Genomic DNA, 18,107 nt, shown 5'->3' with positions numbered 1-18,107 from the left:
AGAGCCCAAGAGGGAAGCTGGTACTACGCCTACACTGGAGCCCCTACAGCGCCTGTGCACATCCACTGACAAGCTTGTTGGGGGATTTTCAGGGGGTGGCAGCGCTGGGTCTGGGCTACACAGGACGGGGGAGGTCTCATTAGGATCCAGAGGCTTCCCCCTCCCGAGGTAAGTACCTCATAGGGGCACTTTTTTTCCTTACAGAATCTCTTTAAGATCTGGGCTGTGCTCTTCAGATGCGCCTGTCGGCATACTGCTCCTGTGCAAATATGGCCATGCCTGCGGAGTAAGCTGGACCTGCCTGTGCATGAGCGGCTCTGTGCTATAGTGCAGAAGCACCCATGCACGTGTGGGTGTAGCCTGACTGCACTCGTGCATGAAGAGGAGTGCAGCCTAGATCTTCTGGAAGGTGAGCACGGGAAAGGAGGACACGGGAAGCCTCTACAGGATCCAGAGACTTCCCCCTTCTTAGGTAAGTATATGTTTTTTGATTTGCCTCAAGTTCAAATTTAAGCTCACGATTAGAGAAGGTTAATGACATGCAAATATATATGACTTGCATGCCAATTGAATGCAAATTATATGCTGCCTGGAATTGGGCCACTAAAAAACATCAGGAAGTGTATATGATTGTCCCAGTATTAAGCTGCATAGAAATTGCATTAAATCTGCATGCAAAATTTATTTGTAGCATATCAACCGTCTCTGCTTACTATATGTGGATGGAATTTACCTTCCAACAGAGAAGACAGTGACCTCCCCGGGGTGTGACTTCCCCCTGCTGTCCTTGGATCGGCCCATGCGGTGTAGCAGATTTCTCTTCTTGCGGGTGCAGTGAATGCACGGAGCCTGAGATCCCCCGTGAACCGTGTGGTGGTGTGTTGGACCGGCATCCTGGCTCTCCCGGTGTGGACAAATACTACTGCAAAACAAACATGGATGTTAAAGCGATCAGGAATGTTCATTTCAGCCAAAGAAAATCTAAGGCCCCATTCACACTAAGAAGCGCAAAATGCCGGCGATTTTTGCAGGAGTAATTTACTGCGATTTCACGCGGAAAAAAATCACTGGACACTGCAGCGATTTTCCCGCGATCGCATTTAGTGCTTCTATAGCGATCATCGAGAAATCGTCTGAAAATGGTGCAGGCAACGCGTTTGCACCATAGGGTTTTATTACACTAGCACTTTCAAAAGCGCTAGCGTTTGAGCGTTTTGCCAAAATCGCGGCAAAACGCTCTAGTGTGAATGGGCCGTAAGTGTGTATGTAGATTTATACGGATTCAGTTAAAGTGGACCTAAACACAGAATTTCCTCTCTGCTCTAAAAGATAAGCAACAGCAGAATAACCTTTAAAGTGGACCTGAACGCAGAACTTCCTCTCCGCCCTAAAAGATAAGCAACAGCATAATACCCTTTAAAGAAAAAAAAAACATTTCTTTGTTACAACTTACAGAACTCCTGCACTAAATCTGCAGTATGTCTACTTCCTGCTTTCATGGAAGCAGACAAAGAGTTAACATTCTGTTTTTACATATTAGCTGTGCTGCAGAGGAGTGCTAAATTTCTGTGCTGAAACAGCTGAGAGATCAAATTACTCTTGTGATTACTTGCAGATAAGGAGGAATAAGACAGGCTCTTCTCTCAAATAAAATAAACACATGGTGCATTTTTCTCTATTTTCCTCGTGTCCTGTGCAAGAGTTCAGGTCCACTTTAACTCTGACAGCAGCAGCCATTTAAGTCGTGAGCAGAAGACCGCAGGTGCTGTTCATGTAACTACATACTGCTGGACATAGGATTTTGGTCAGATGGACAAAGACCATAACAAGTTGCATGACTACAAACAGCATCTGAAAATCCTCTTGCAGTACTCCAAAAAACCTCTACTGGTGATAACTCAGTTTCTTTTTAAAGAGACTCCGTAACAAAAATTGCATCCTGTTTTTTATCATCCTACAAGTTCAAAAAACTATTCTAATGTGTTCTGGCTTACTGCAGCACTTTATACTATTACTGTCTCTGTAATAAATCAACTTATCTCTCTCTTGTCAGACTTGTCAGCCTGTGTCTGGAAGGCTGCCAAGTTCTTCAGTGTTGTGGTTCTTCTATGAACTCCCCCTTCCAGGCCCCTGTATGCACACTGCCTGTGTGTTATTTAGGATTAGAGCAGCTTCTCTCTTCTCTCTTATCTTTTACAAGCTGGATAAATCTTCCTCTGAGCTGGCTGGGCTGTCACATACTTAGGAATTACAGACAAGGGCAAAGCTGTTTGCAGGAAGAAACAAGCAGCCTGAAACTTCAGTGCATGAGAACAGGGGGAAATAAACACACAAATAATCTCTTGAGATTCAAAAGGAAGGCTGTATACAGCCTGCTTGTGTATGAATGTATTTTCTATGTGTGGACATACTGTACATCAACCTACTTCCTGTTTTGGTGGCCATTTTGTTTGTTTATAAACAAACTTTTTAAAACTGTTTTTAACCACTTTTAATGCGGCGAGGAGCGGCGAAATTGTGTCAGAGGGTAATAGGAGATGTCCCCTAACGCACTGGTATGTTTACTTTTGTGCGATTTTAACAATACAGATTCTCTTTAACATCTAAATGTTTTCTGAAATAGTACGACTAAAGCTGCCTACGGACAGGAGTTGCATATATGTAAGATATAAGTAGCTCGGAGTGACCCAAAAACCACTAGGAAAGTCCCCTATACTTTCCTAGTGGTTTTGGGTCACCCCAAGCTGCTTAGGTTATCTTTTGTACTGGTCCAAGCCCTATCCCACAGAGCCATATCAATCTCTGCCATGCACTGAGGACCACCAAAAGTCCAAAACAGGCTGTCTGCATGTGCAGTTGGTTTGGTTTAGTAAAATTTAAAACTATAGGCCTGCTATACACCAGCAGTTCTGGATGCAAGCCTGGCTTCAGGGGCATAGAGATAATTTGCTTATTCAGTAGCAGAGCATTGTGGGTAACCACATACTGTATGTTCACTTAAGGGGGCACTACAGCGAAAAACTGTAAAATTTAAAATATGTGCAAACATATACAAATAAGAAGTACATCCCCTATGAAGAGATGGACAAGGCCAAAACCTGTCACTTCTGTCAGATTTCTACTGCCTACTGTAAGTGACAGCATTATAGGAGAAAAGTAATTTATGGCTCATTTTACTTTGGAAAAAAATTTACTTCTTATTTGTATATGTTTGCACATATTTTACATTTTACAGTTTTTCGCTGTGGTGCCCCTTTAAAGCTGAATTATCGCAAATACCTTCTGTTTTAAGAAGCTAAATCATAACTGTAAAACTTCATAAACTTAAAATCTCAATTCCAGGAAAACATTAAATCTTACTTGTGAATAATGAGGCATGGGGCAAGAACCTCTTTTACAGTATCATAGAAGTCAAGCGCGACAATTGTTATCACTTCTTTTATAGACAGGAAGTGGTAAGATCTCTCCAACAGTGACAGCAGCAACAAAATTTTTTTGGGAAGGTGGTGAAAAGCTATAATCCTGGACTAGTTTTTAGCACTATCCTTACTCACCTACTAGTCTCCATGGCATCCCTTGGTGCAGAAATCGAAGGGAAATGTCTTTAATGGGGACATGAACAGCAATTGAAAACCTGAACAGTTTTAACACTATTCCAAAACTCTTCATGACTAATAAGTGAATTAATATGCTGTTCTTTGAAATACACAGTAGAGAATTCTCAATTTTTAAATGTACAGATAATAAAGATGTCTCAACTCCAAATGAAGCCTACAATAGCATGTTGGGCATTACTGAACTAAAGACATTCAGTAGCGCTCATTGTAATGTGCGTAAAAATACACAGACTGAGCAAAAACTATTTCCTACTTACCTGGGAACGACTGGCACCTCCCCCTCAGTGTCCCCCAGCATCTGTTTAAGTGCTTCTGCATTAGCTGGAGAGTAAAAAGTGAAAACAGAAAAAACAGTTAAAGAGGTACTCCATGTCATCATATGGTGATGATGGATAAGGCGTGAGAGGGGCGGCACAGCGGAGAAGCAGAAGCTCCAGGTTTGTGCATGCAGCTGTTTAAAACACTGTATTAAAAACCTGAAGAAGTGGACAGATCCGGCGAAATGCATCATCCTTTCTGGTGTCAAATAAATAAAACCTCCAATTTGAGGTAAGGCTGTTTCATCATTCACATCCAAAAGAGTGCATACAACCTTTAGAACGCCTTCCCCTCTTTTTTGGCACAGATGAAAAGTGGTTACAAAGTTCTCCTTGCAGCACTACTGCTGGGAGTATATTCAGATTCCATGCACACAGTGCCCTGGCTGGGATTTAAGCCTGGGATTTAAGCCTGGGATTTAAGCCTGTGACGGGCTTAAATCCCAGCCAGGGCACTGTGTGCATGGAATCTGAATATACTCCCAGCATTAGCATGTATGCTCTACAGGTACTCAAGTTTTCCTTCAACAATCCAATATATAATGGTATTCCAATGTTAGATTGTGAGCTCTGTTGAGGCACAGCTAGAGACATGAATTATTCAATGTATATATTGTAAGGAGCTGCAGAAAAGATGACAGCACTATATAAATGCATAATAATGAGTACCCCAATGGTGGCCACCAGGAATACTTTTCTCTTCCAGATATCAGGGCTTTCGCACTGCTTCCCATCCACCCACTCACTTCCAGCCCAGCACAATCTGTGCTCAAACCCTTACAGTAAGCTCCATTGAATTCTGAAAGCCTTACTGCAAGGAGAGTCCAGAGAACATTTCTTGTGGGAAGCTTAAAAAAAGTATCTTTGTCATATTTTCACACACTTCCATCCACTTCACCGTACTGTGCATGCGCAAGAGAGAGCGATTGCGCACCCATCGGTCAAATACTGCTAATGGGAGAGCCAGCGTATAAGGTACAAGGGGACCAGGAAGGCTCTATAGGACCCAGAGTCTACCCCCTTTTTAGGTAAGTATGTTTTTTTTCTTTAAAAATCACTTCAGGTTCACGTTAAGTCCAACACAAGTACAGTGTATGCTTAAACCTCTTACCTTCATTTTGTATAATGCACTTGACTATACGGTCTACTGTGTCATCATTGGAAATCTCATCTGTACCTGCGCACGAGACAAACAGATCAATATTACTTGAATAAAACATGTAAAGATTACTTATATACTAAATGCATATAGAATTTAATGTAGTTGGAGTTGACACTAATGCAAATCGCTTTGTATAACATGTGAATTATTATACTAGCACATACAGTATACTACTGTATTGGGTATGTACTTAGTATTGGATATTGTGTTGTGCAATAAAGAGATCTTTACCATTCCTTCACTAAAACTACTTAGTTGTTCCAGACACTGGAGAAATAACTACCTAATGGCCCCCACCTATGCCTCATAAATGTGCCTGAAAAGAAAAATAAAACGCTTATATGTACCTTGCTTAAAGGACTCCCGAGGTGACATGATGAGATAGACATGTATATGTACAGTGCCTAGCACACAAATAACTAGGCTGTGTTCCTTTTTTTTCTTTCTCTGCCTGAAAAAGTTAAAAATCAGGTATGTCGGGATGGGGTCAGACTCTAGCGTAACCCTCACTGATGAGGAATTGCAGCCATAAAACACTTTTGTGGCAGTAAATGGCTTCTAAGAGCAGGAAGGAGATAAAAAAGGTCAATAGTTCATATATATTTTAGCCCTGGCATACTTCAAGTAATGCATCATTGAGAAAAGGCCATAAAACAGTAAAAGCTTAAAAAGTTGATTGAAATGTAAAATAAAACTGCGGGATAACTTTAAAAGTCATTTTTAGAAGGAGGAGGACAGATACAATAGTTTATCTCAGTTTTTTTTTTTCCGCCTCGAAAGTCCTTTAAGGAACTGAAGGTCAAAAGACGGCTTCAGCCAAGCTCTCCTAGTTTCCAAGATTGTCTTTTGTGGTCCAGAAACAGGCCTACCTTGTTGGCTCAGAAAGAGCCCTACCTCACTGGCTCAGAAACAGGCCTACCTTGTTGGCTCAGAAACAGCACTACCTCATTGGCTCAGAAACAGGCCTTGTTGGGTCAGAAACAGGCCTACCTTGTTAGCTCAAAAACAGGCATACCTCACTGGCTCAGAAACAGGCGTACCTTGTTTTTTTTAGAAACAGGCTTACCTCATTGGCTCAGAAACAGTCCTTCCTCATTGGCCCAGAAACAGGCCTTCCTTGTTAACTAAGAAACAGGCCTACCTCATTAACTAAGAAACAGGCCTACCTCGTTGACTCAGAAACAAGACTATCTTGCTGGCCCTGAAGAAGTTCATAGAGGTCCTAGATTAGGCTATGACAAGGCACTTCTCCTTTAGCACCAAAAGAAGTACTTAGAGGGAAAAAACTAAAAGGGTTAAGTGACCATCAGGGCTGTGGAGTCGGTACAAAAATCATCCGACTCCAACTCCGACTCCTCAGTTTTAGAAACCACAGCCTCGCGCGACTCTGGGTACCCAAAATGGCTCAGACTCCTGACTCCCCGACTCCTTAGTCTAATACTTACCAGGGCTATGGATTTTGTACAAAATCATCCAACTCCTCAGTTTATGAAATCACAGACTCCCTGGTGACCATAATGTCTTCAGGGAAATTATTATTTTGGGTGTGTGCAGAAAGAAGTTTGAGTTCAGGTCACTTTCTGACTCCCACACACATTCAGACTGGAGAAAAATGGTCAAGTATACCTAAAAAAAAGAAATCAGCCTGCAGTCAACCTCCACTGAAACTAATGTTAAATGAAAGCTGAACTGCAGAAAAAGGTCCAACTACACAATCCTTTATTCTGTAGCTTACAGACCAACTGAACACTGGCAGTTGGTGGAGATAGGGTCTTGCGTTTATGACTGCCCCAGGAGTGCATCTTCTTGTACTACCAATAAACTACTAGTACTACTAGTACAAATGCAGCAGAGGGGCCATTAGACAAAATCTCCAAACTTCAGTTGAATAAAGCATTCAAGTAAGCTGTGCCCAAACTTCCTTTTTGCTGAAATCAACAGTGCTGGATCTCTCTTGTCAGTAAAGCTGGAGGCATTGAGATTACTCTGCAATTAGGGTAAGCTATGACCTGTGGTGATGGCCATCTGCTTTAATGAAATTCTGAAGTTGCAGTAAAAGTTCCAAATCGTTTGTTGGCATAAGTCCACTCCTACTCACCACTAGCAGATGCTTTTGGTAAACTGGTTTTCTGTTCTAAATAAGTAGCTAACGGGGTTCCGGTTAGCATCAAAGGCAGTGTTATACCAGGGAAACTGTTCCGTGAAACTTAACTACAGTTTGTACGCGTGTGTCCCCCTTTCTCCCCAATGAGGAGCACGAGGGTGTGCTACCTTCCCACAAATAAAAAGGCCTTAATAATTACAAGAGCCATTAAGTTACAATGACCACATCATGCTGGTTCCTACCAGGGCTGTAGAGTTGGAGTTGAGGAGTCGGAGCAATTTTGGATACCTGGATTCGCAGTTGGAGTCAGAGTAGGTGGTTTCATAAACTGAGGCGTCTGAGTCGTATGATTTTTGTACCAAATCCTTAGTTCCAGAAGTATTAGACTAAGGAGTCGGAGTCGAGGAGTCAGAGTCATTTTGGATACCTGGAGTCCTGGAGTCGGAGTCAGTGGTTTAAAAAACTGAGGAGTCGGAGTTGGATGATTTTTGTACCGACTCCACAGCCCTGGTTCTTACGACCATGTCCGTCAGCACATGGAGGCAGGCCACCATGTCTACAATAACTTCTGGAAAAGGAGCATGTTAGTTAGGGAAAACTGAGGTCTCAATAGAAAAAAGAAAAAAATAACTCTACGAAAATTGGCTTTTACATCAATAGATATACAATAGATTTCTATTTGACTGTTTAGGCCAACTGTAACCTTAGTAGGATAGTAAATTGGTGAACATCAGCTGCAATATCTGATGGCCATCTACTGTCTAGAAATGTGGTCCAACATATTAATAGGCTAGCATTGGAGTACCAAGCAAAAAATGAATGAACTTCGACTGACGGAAAAGTGTAAACGGCTGCAGCGCAATCAAGACCATTCGCCAACTGAACTCCCTGTCTATCTTATGTATTTGAGAGGTGTTTGACAAATCCCCACGCACTGCTGGACAGTCATGGTATGAAATTTTCAGGAGTTGATCTCCAGTGGTAGGATAGCACTAAGTGTAGCGCTCCCCATTAGCAAGTGTGAACCTAGCCTAAGTCTGCCAAGAGCCAACAGAAGTGGAAAAGAAATCATGATAGTGAAAGGTAACACTAATTGGAATGCTTCTTGATCCAGCTGAGACCTTAACTGACACAGCACAGTCTATCTGAAAGTCTTATACTTGATCTTCATCCCTTTGGAAGCTGGTATGGAGGTTAATGGTTTATACTCACTATACTCTTTCTCTGCACTCAGCTCTTCCTTCAGCTCTTCATCTTCTTCTGGTGATGTACGGCATCGGTAGCCCTTCTTCTTCAGAATATGGCAGATCAGGATACCAACAAGTCCCATGACGAAGAAGACCACAACCAGCAGGAAGAGCATATAAGGGCTCTGCTGATTACCTTCCTTCTCATCCGTCTGGTTCTCCGCCATGATGATCTGCAATAAGGAAGGAGAGGACCATGATGAGTCCTCCTGGGACTGTAAGCAGCAGTTTTAGTTTACAAACACTTGGAAACATTATCAGGTTAAGGACACTGGATGGTGTAAAATAATCACGGAAAGGCAGATACGTAACTATGCAAAGTCCTGACTTACTTTTACATTGCAAAGTCCATACATTTACATACAATACTGATTAGTTTTGGTGTTTGAATTCGGAAGAATGAATTCAGAAACCCAAATTTTCCTGCACACCACTCTTCAGCACCTGAAGCACCGGACAGGGTCAAGGGGAGTTCACTTACTACGTTTCATGCCACACTTCATGTGACTCCGATGCTTCCACCTTCCAAGTGAGTGAACTCCCACTGACCCTGTCCACGGCTTCGGGGGGCTGAAGTGAATCAGAGTATTTTTTGGGTATGTGGAGTTGGATTTGGCCGTTTTATAAACTGAGGACTTGAAGTCGGGTGATTTTTGTACTCACTCCATAGCCTTGCAAAGGTTGTGGAGCCGGAGTGAAGGAGTCGGAGCAATTTTGGGTACCTGAAGTCGGAGGTTTTTATGAACTGAAGAGTCGGAGTTGGAGCCCGATGATTGTACCGACTCCACAGCCCTGTGCAGGAGAATTCAGGTCTCCCAATTCATTCTCCCGAATTCGAACACCAACAATACTTCTGGACCTTCCCACAATACCAAGTGCAATGCAGAAAATCGGCTACAGCACAAAAGCATTTAAACCAACAGGACCTATTTATATGACCCGTTTTTACAAGTCTAACAGAGAAATAATACACTGGATGGAACCATTTCACTTGTACTAGTTTAGGCCCATGATGAGGTAACTGTGAGAGTAGCTGCCTGGAGCTTCACCTGGATGTAGTGTCAGTTCCTGCCTATCTCTACCCTTTGTGAAGCTGCTCACCTAACAGTCCTCTGAATGTTAGGTGGGGAACGTGATATTTCTACAACAAATGGATTGAAAACCTTGTAAAAAGAACTGTCTGTTCGATACTGCAATTTATTTATTTTTTCTTAACGCAAACCTGAAGCGAAAATAAACGTATGAGATAATGAACTGACTGTGTAGTACAGCTAAGCAATAGAACATTAGTAGCAAAGAAAAGAGTCTCATATTGTTTTCCAGTACAGGAAGAGTTTAAAAAAACACTTCAGTTGTTATCAATGCAAAAGAGGTTCTCTGAGTTATTCGACCCAACTTGGGTTGACGGTCCTGCTTTCTGAAGCACTTTTAACAGCCAAGGAACAGTGAGTGATGGCTTGAGATAAGGTTTTACTGCAGGAAAGTTCAAAGGGTCATTATTTCTGCTTTATTTCATAGCCTAAAAGACAGAGGCCCATATGCAATTCACTTTTTCACCTGAGTTTTCTCCTAGGAGATAATTTTTCATCTTCGATTGAAAAAAGTACCAAAAAGTAGGTGAAAAGGTAATATTAAAATTATTTTGAGTATTTTCTTGCTTTCTGGTGGCTTAAAAAAACATTTTATTGACAAATTGAAAAATATCATCTAGGAGAAAACGCAGGTGAAAAAGTGAATAGCATATGGGCCAGAGTGTGGTTTTAAAACTTGAACTGTGACAGTATGACGCAATGTTATAAAAAAAAACAAAAAAAAAACTATACAACTGAAAATAAAAAAATGAGACTCTTGTTTGCTTCTAATGTTCTATTCATTATTCGTACTACTCAACCAGTTTATTATATCATACTTTTTTTCACTTCAGATTTGTTTTAACAGAAAAGTGTTTGTTGATGGATAAATAATCAATCGGTGCTCCACATGTATGTGTTCTCAAGTTTAGACCAGTTGTAGTCAGTAATAGGCAGTGTTTTGCCATTGAAAACAAACAGATCTGCATTTGTCCATTTGCACAGATTTAGTATACAGTAGTATTTCAATAAGTTTGTGTTCTCTTTTTGAAGCAGCAATTTTTCTAGCTCTAAAGGCGACAGGTAAAATCACGAACGCCCATTTGCAACCAAATTGCATCTCTTAGGTGAAAATAATGGAAAAGCTGAAATTAACACCAGCTGTGCAAAGTCGTTGATACTATCATTTTTGAACAGCTGATTCCGGGACATTACTTGCATCCAGTATCTAAATAGTTATATTTAGACAGGTAACAGTTTTCCATCCAGTCTAATGGAGTCTAATCAACAGTGTGCCTGGCCTACAAATCTGTTCACAAAACCTGCCCAACCTACATTTCCGATCTTACTCAGAGGTACATACCTAGCCGCTCACTTCGCTCCTACAATGAACTTCGCTTGACTGCCCCCTGCACCACCCAATCCAATGCACTCCTCCAGGACTTCTCAAGAGCTGCTCCAACACTATGGAACACCCTACCTCTCCCTATTAGGGTTTCCCCCTCCTTCAACTCACCTTTTCACTCTAGTCTACCCCCCCCCCCCCCTCCACTGGAGCTCTAAACCCGCAGCTGAACTCTGGTCCCCTACCTTTCATGTCCCTACCTCTCCCTCTCAATTGTAAGCCTTCGGGCAGGGTCCTCCTCCTTATGCCTCCTACCTGTTCATGCACCTTCATTACTGTACATGCATCCTATGGATCTGAGTGAACTCTTGAGTGAACTCGACTTGCCTAATCTCAATGCTCTCATCCAGTGACTGATTAAGCATTACCTTGTACTCATACTTTGCTGTGTGATCTGGATTGCATGTATTCCTGTATTGTCTTATTGCTGTATGTCACCCCTAAATATTGTCTGTAACCTTAACTCATGTCCAACGGCGCTCACGATCAAACAAATTCTCCTGTGACAATAAAGTAGGCTTCTTTAAAAACGCACATATGGAGTACAGACCACCCTAAAAACAAATGTAAACAACTGCACATACAGTTTTCCGGGAAGAGGACCTCAAAAAACAGTAATGCCGCAATAGTATACCTTCTTTAATATAAAGTTAAAAGATAAGTAATGCGCTTAGCTCAATCAATATCAGTCAGAGGGCACATCTGGGATACAAAGTATTCCGCCACGGACAGAACCAGGGCTGTGGAGTCGGTGCAAAAATCATCCAACTTTGACTCCTCTGTTTATGAAACCACCGACTCCGACTCCAGGTACCCACAGATTGCTCCGACTCCACAGCCCTTGATAGATCACCAGTGCGTGTCCAACTGTCCCCGACTCTCACGCTACTCCTCTCCCACTTCCTGGTACAACAAGCTTCTACGTACCTCTAAGCTCAGCGGTGCTAAAATGCATATCCTATTGTTGTGGAGTACAGTATTACTGTATAATTAATTTTTTTTAGACTCATGGGGCCATATGCAATTAACTTTTTCTCCTGAGTTTTCTAATAGGAGATAATGTTCAACTTCTTTTCAGAATAACTTTTTACCACTTTGTAATTGAAAAAGTACCACAAAGTAGGGAAAAGTACTACCAAAATTATTTTGAGTATTTGTTGCTTGCTGGTGGTTTAAAGGGCATTTTATTGACAAGGCATAAAAATATCACCTAGGAGAAAACTCAGGGCAAAAAGTTAATTGCATATGGGCCATGGAGTCTACTCACATTTTGATTGGTTAACTGCCATCTTCAAATTGATTGGTTGTGGTGGATTTCACAGGATATAGAAGAAAGATTGCAGACTTCCTAATTCATTAGGCTTGGCAAGCTTATGGGTGTGGACTACTTAAAGAGAGACTGAAGCAAATTAATTTTGCCCTTTTTACCTTATAATTCGCATCAGTACTCTCAGCACAAGTAAACCGCTGCATCCCCGCCGCTAAACGAGCGCTTTAGACCCCCCAAATCCCCGGGGGGGCAATCTGGCCGGCATTTTCTGAAAGAGGCAGAGCTTTCAGCTTCAGCTCTGCCTCTCCTGATGTCAATGGCGGCGGATCGACGCCTCTCCCCACCCCTCTCACTCTTCCTTCATAGAGAGGGGCGGGGAGAGGCGGAAATCCGCTCGTCGTTTGACGTCAGGAGAGGCAGAGCTGCGGCTGAAAGCTCTGCCTCTCAGCGCAGCAAAATCAACGACCAAGTTGGTCATAGATGTTTGCCCGGCGATTTGGGGGGTCTAAATCCCATGTTTTGCGGTGGGGATGCGGCGGTTTACTTGTGCTGAGACTACTGAAGCGAATAATAAGGTAAAAAGGCGACATTTATTCGCTTCAGTGTCTCTTTAACCAAGGTATAGGAACCAAGATAAAAGGACTGATATGCCCCACTGTAAGTACAAAGACTCCAGGATATAGGGGTATGCACAATGTAATTTGAAAATATTGTCACCACTTTAGGTTTGCTTGAACATAAAAAAGATGATAGTGTCCCTACAATCTGGACATCATAGGTGATGACCAGAACAGGCTTCCCTCGAAACCTGGCACAAAGCCTGGTAGACACATCCAACGTTGACTAGCCAATCATTGGCCAATTTTACTACTTCCATGTCGTATGAGAGCTTACCTGCACAATGTGTTTACATTATTCAAAATATGTTGGTCCCCATACTACCAGGGCTGTGGAGTCGGAGTCGAGGAGTCGGAGCAATTTGGGGTACCTGGAGTGGGTGGTTTCATAAACTAAGGAGTCTGAGTCGGGAGTCGGATGATTTTTGTACAAAATCCACTGCCCTGGTAGGTATTAGACTAAGGAGTCGGAGTTAGAGCAATTTTGGGTACTTTGAGTCGGAGGTTTCATAAACTGAGGAGTCGGAGTTGGATGATTTTTGTACCGACTCCACAGCCCTGCAGACTACATGGAGGAGGTAAAATAGGTTAATAAATGGCCAATCAAAATAGGATGTGTGTACAAGGCTATAGACTGATGGACACATTGCAGAGATACGATTGTGAGAGAGAGAGAGAGAGAGAGAGAGAGAGAGAGAGAGAGAGAGAGAGATGTCAATAATACATAAATAAAAAAAAAAAAATAAGACAGTTTCACAGGTTCAATGATTGGTTATATCAATCTTTCCGACATCCTTGGCCTTTTAATCATAACAATAGTTCTAACAACTCACCACTGACCCAATTATTTAAACACAGAGCAAATCATTTTATGATTCTTACTGACTGAAATATTGTTCACGGAAAAAAGAACTTCAAAGGTTTCTCCTGCGTAATCAAACTACCCTTGCTTCTCTGCTAGAGACGTTTAATTGCTAAATCCAGTACTTCCTCTGGAAGACAATGCAGTATTCCATGAATCACACTAGATCTCGATAATACATAATGAAACATATTCAGAAAACAATTAGTTCATGTCAGCGTAGCTTGGATGTGCTTTGTTAAAGGTAACATCAGGTACTTCAGATCAGTGGCGGTCAATAGGACTGAAGCAGAGGGCCACAAGGCCCGTCCCCAACACCGTCAGAGGGCTGCACTTTAAATTTACCATCTCTGAGTACTTGTACAGTATAATCACTTTTATAGTGTACCTGAGCCACAGCTCAGGTACAAAGTGGCTAGACCTGGGGTCAAATCTAAGCTCTTCCTATCTATTTCACTATCTTTTTGCACTACCTTTGCTTACCCTTTGTTATCATATACTTGCCTTCTATAGCTATACCCACTGCACTATGCTGACCATATACCTTTTTGTCATCCCGCATACCCCATAGTTCTTATACACACTAAGGGCCATATACTATTGCTGAAAGCACCAGCACTGAAGAGTTCTTAATTTACCCCCCACCCGGGCAGAAAAGAACTTGTTTGGGCAATATAATCGCCCTGTAAGTTCTTTAAATGATATCCAAATGCATTTTTCATGCTGCCGGGAGACATAAGCGTTAGCTCAGACCTGCAAAGAGCAGATCTAAACCAGGTAACGTACATCGCTGCTACTGCATTTGGGGGTCTCCCCCAGAAAGCATAATTACAGTGTATTTGTCACTGTAATTACTGTGTATCGGAGCCCCGTCTCAGACAATGGACAAATGGGGAGCCCCAGCGGGTGCTTCAAAGATGCTTTGCCGGGGCTCAGATACACAGTACAGTGATGCATACACTGTCATTACACCGTCGGGAGATTTCCAGCGAGAGGCAACGAATGATTAGCAGCAGTTTGTATATTGCCAGAGGTGGCGGCGTGACTATGTGGGGGGCTTCAGTGAGGTGTGGCAGCCCCACAGGGAGCTTTGGGGTCTCCTTATTAAAGGAGACCCCCACCTGCAGTGGCAGAAGATGGCAGCAGATGTTCGGCAGGTGTGCGCGCAAGTGTGGGGAGCGAGGCAGTGGTGCTGAAGGTCAGCACCACAGTTTAAAACTTTGCTCCCTATCAACTGTAACATCGCTCGAAGGAAATCGGCAATAGGATTTGGCAGATAATCCTCGCGCCATGGCAAGGTGATAAGTAGCTTGTAATCTGCAAACTACTTATCACCTTGAATTGGATATGGCCCTAAACTCTAAACAGCTACTTGCTACTATGACTGAGTGATATAAAATCTGCTTAATTCAGCTGCAAAACAAAATAAATAATAGCCTTTTGAGCTTCGCCCTGTCATTTTATCAACCATGTTTCCTCAGCTAAATAGATGTTTACATTCTAGAACAGCCGTGGCTGCATTCAACTGCTGTTCTTCTGTGTTCTTCTGTCTCAATTGCAATGGTAAAAAAAACTGGTTTATTAAACCTTGCAATAAAAACAAATTAATAAAAAAGGGGCCTTAGACAAGCTATTGGTAGGACTGGTACTTTATGTACCATGCTTATTTCCTCATGTCAAACGCCAGTTCAGGTACGCTTTAAAGGGAACTTGAGGTGAGAGGCATATGGAGGCTGCCATATTAATTTCCTTGTAAACAATGCTAGTTCCCTGGAAGCCCTGTTGATCGTCTGGCCCCTCTGTTAGCCTGCCCAAGTCCCCTGAAGTGCAGAGATGTAAATATTTACCTCTCCAGGATCCAGCACAGGCGTACTAGCGGCTTTTCATTCGGGTAAGGCAGAAATAGCTGAACCTGATCGATCCGCTCTACTGCGCAGTGGAGAAGATACGATCGGGTTCTGCAATTTCCACCTTACCCGAAGGAAGAGCCGCTACTGCGCTGTGAAACTATTAAAGAAACACCAGGCCTTTTCAGTGCTGCGGAGTCGATTTTTAGTCTGGAGGTTCACTTTAAAGACTACCTAATTTGTCCCTTTGGGAACGTATTTTAGGGTCCGGCAATTTTCGGCACCCAAATTACCGTGATTTAAGAGGGATCGTCCTAGCGCCACTATAGCCGTAATTAACATAGGCACTGAGATAACCTGACTCGGAAGGCAGAAGCTGACAGAAAAGACAGAAGGTGACAGAACAGGACAGAGGAATGGTTGTGGTTAAGAGCCTAGTGGGTACAGACACCGTCCCATCTCCTTTTCTGCATTGTTTCCAAAGGCATGTGTATCGCAAGTCTTGTCAGGAAAAATGCAGTGGGTCGGGACTTTGTGTTGCCTTTACTGCAACGCAGCCAATGGATCCACTAAAAATAAGAAGTGGAAGCACAAGCTATTTGATTTGTTTTCTGGTACAGTGTTGCACTGCTGAAAACGTACCAAACTGGTACGGTTTCCTAACAAATGGGAACAGGCCCTTTACTACAATGGATCAGTTTCACAAAGCGACCAATCAGAATCTTTGTTTCATGTAATAGCTGAGTAATGTTTAGTTCCGCTGGGCCACTGTCACACTTCTCTTTGCACAAGTCTGGATACACCGTACATTTGCCCATGGGAACCTTGAAAAGTTTTCTTTAAGTACATTAAAAGAAACAAGTAAAACAAAGTATTTGTTCTTCCTGACCTTGTAAAGAAATATGTTGTGTACTTTGAATACGGAGTTCAGCTGTGCGCTTCAGTGCTGGGTCCCCCAGAAACATTTCCTGCCATCTGTTTTATATACCATACAAAGTCATTTTTCACAGACATTCACAGAAATAATTCCTTCAGCAGAAGTGATTTTACTGCTCACATTAGCAAATATGTAGATGATACACAGCTGTAAACAAAATGGAACTAAAACCAAGTACACAAGCTGGATAAATGTCACCCAAAATAATAGTTCATGATTTAGGTTGACAGTTTACTTCTGAGGATAAGCTAATGTTTTGCTGCAGTTCTGAGGGACCTACGTCCAGGGCTGTGGAGTCGGGAGTAATTTTGGGCACATGGAGTCTGTAGTTTCATAAACTGAGGAGTCAGATGATTTTTGTACCATCTCCACACCTTTGCCTACATCAGCATTTAGGCTGCTTTCCCACCAAGACGTTGCGTTTTAGGGGACGTTATGGTCGCATTACGTGCCCCTAACGCAACGCCTGGTGGTGCTGGAGGAGGACGCCAGAGTGAGCTGCGTTATGCAGCTCTTTGTGCGCACTGCGCAGTACAGACTGCGGAGGCCACGTGATCATTCCGATCACGTGGTCTCCGTGGCGCTGATTGGCTGGCGGGACCACGTGATGCGGAGTGGAAAGCGGCCGCTCCAGGAAGACAACACTGCAAGTGCAGTGAATATTAAGTAGCCATGTGCCTGGCTACATTAGCGGACTCTCCCCACCTCCTCTCCGGCAGCATATATTAAAAAAAAAACATTACTGAGCATGTGCACACAGTCTAACGCGGCTAAAGTCGCATATAACGTACTGCATACTGCACTTTCCCAGAACGTGCAGCGTTACGATGTAACGCAACGTGGGCACTGTGAATAGCCCATTGATTTTTCATTACTGTGCGTTACAGGCTGCTCTAACGTGGGACGTTAACGACTCACTGTGAAAGCAGCCTTAAAGAGAACCCGAGGTGGGTTTGAAGAATATTATCTGTATACAGAGGCTGGATCTGCCTATACAGCCCAGCCTCTGTTGCTATCCCAAACCCCCCTAAGGTCCCCCTGCACTCTGCAATCCCTCATAAATCACTGCCACGCTGCTGACAAACAGCTTGTCAGAGCTGGCTGTGTTTATCTCTATAGTGTCAGTCTGCTGCTCTCCCCGCCTCCTGCAGAACTCCAGTCCCCGCCTGCATCCCTTCCCTATCTGCTGATTGGAGGGAAGGGGCGGGGGCAGGGACCAGAGTTATGCAGGAGGCGGGGGAGCAGCTGAGACTGACACTACAGATGTAAACACACAGCCTCACAACACGGCTGTGATTTATGAGGGATTGCAGAGTGCAGGGGGACCTTAGTGGGGTTTGGAATAGCAACAGAGGCTGGGCTGTATAGGCAGATCCAGCCTCTGTATGCAGATAACATTCTTTAACCACTTGCCGACCGCGCACTCATAACGCGCGTCGGCAAAGTGGCAGCTGCAGGACCAGCGACGCAGTTTTGCGTCGCCGGCTGCAGGCTAATTAATCAGGAAGCAGCCGCAGCACATCATCCCCATAGTGGGGAAAAAAGGGGGGCGATCTGGTCGCTCTGCCTGGTGTTTGATCTGTGCTGGGGGCTGTAGAGCCCACCCAGCACAGATCAGCTAAAACAGCGCTGGTCCTTAAGGGGGGGGGTAA

At 43.2% G+C, this 18,107-nt stretch overlaps 1 protein-coding gene across 4 annotated transcripts in view; it reads right to left on the bottom strand.

Moving 5' to 3' along the window:
* Positions 1 to 18,107, bottom strand: part of RELL2 (RELT like 2) — a 76,233-nt gene that overhangs the window by 39,083 nt on the left and 19,043 nt on the right. For 3 of the 4 annotated variants that reach the window (XM_068277709.1, XM_068277710.1, XM_068277712.1), the window contains exons 2-5: positions 8,413 to 8,620; positions 5,046 to 5,111; positions 3,875 to 3,938; positions 734 to 922 (exon numbers count right to left, since the gene is read on the bottom strand). In XM_068277709.1, the coding sequence (XP_068133810.1) occupies positions 734 to 922; positions 3,875 to 3,938; positions 5,046 to 5,111; positions 8,413 to 8,614 (521 nt within the window). In that variant the 5' untranslated portion in view covers positions 8,615 to 8,620. Of the gene's footprint in view, positions 1 to 733; positions 923 to 3,874; positions 3,939 to 5,045; positions 5,112 to 8,412; positions 8,621 to 16,407; positions 16,486 to 18,107 lie in introns of those variants that run through there. The other variant, XM_068277711.1, reaches the window with a different exon arrangement.

The sequence above is a fragment of the Hyperolius riggenbachi genome, chromosome 3 (genome assembly GCF_040937935.1).
Source record: "Hyperolius riggenbachi isolate aHypRig1 chromosome 3, aHypRig1.pri, whole genome shotgun sequence".
In the NCBI taxonomy this organism is placed as follows: Eukaryota; Metazoa; Chordata; class Amphibia; order Anura; family Hyperoliidae; genus Hyperolius; species Hyperolius riggenbachi.
This window is presented reverse-complemented; position numbering and strand designations above follow the sequence as displayed.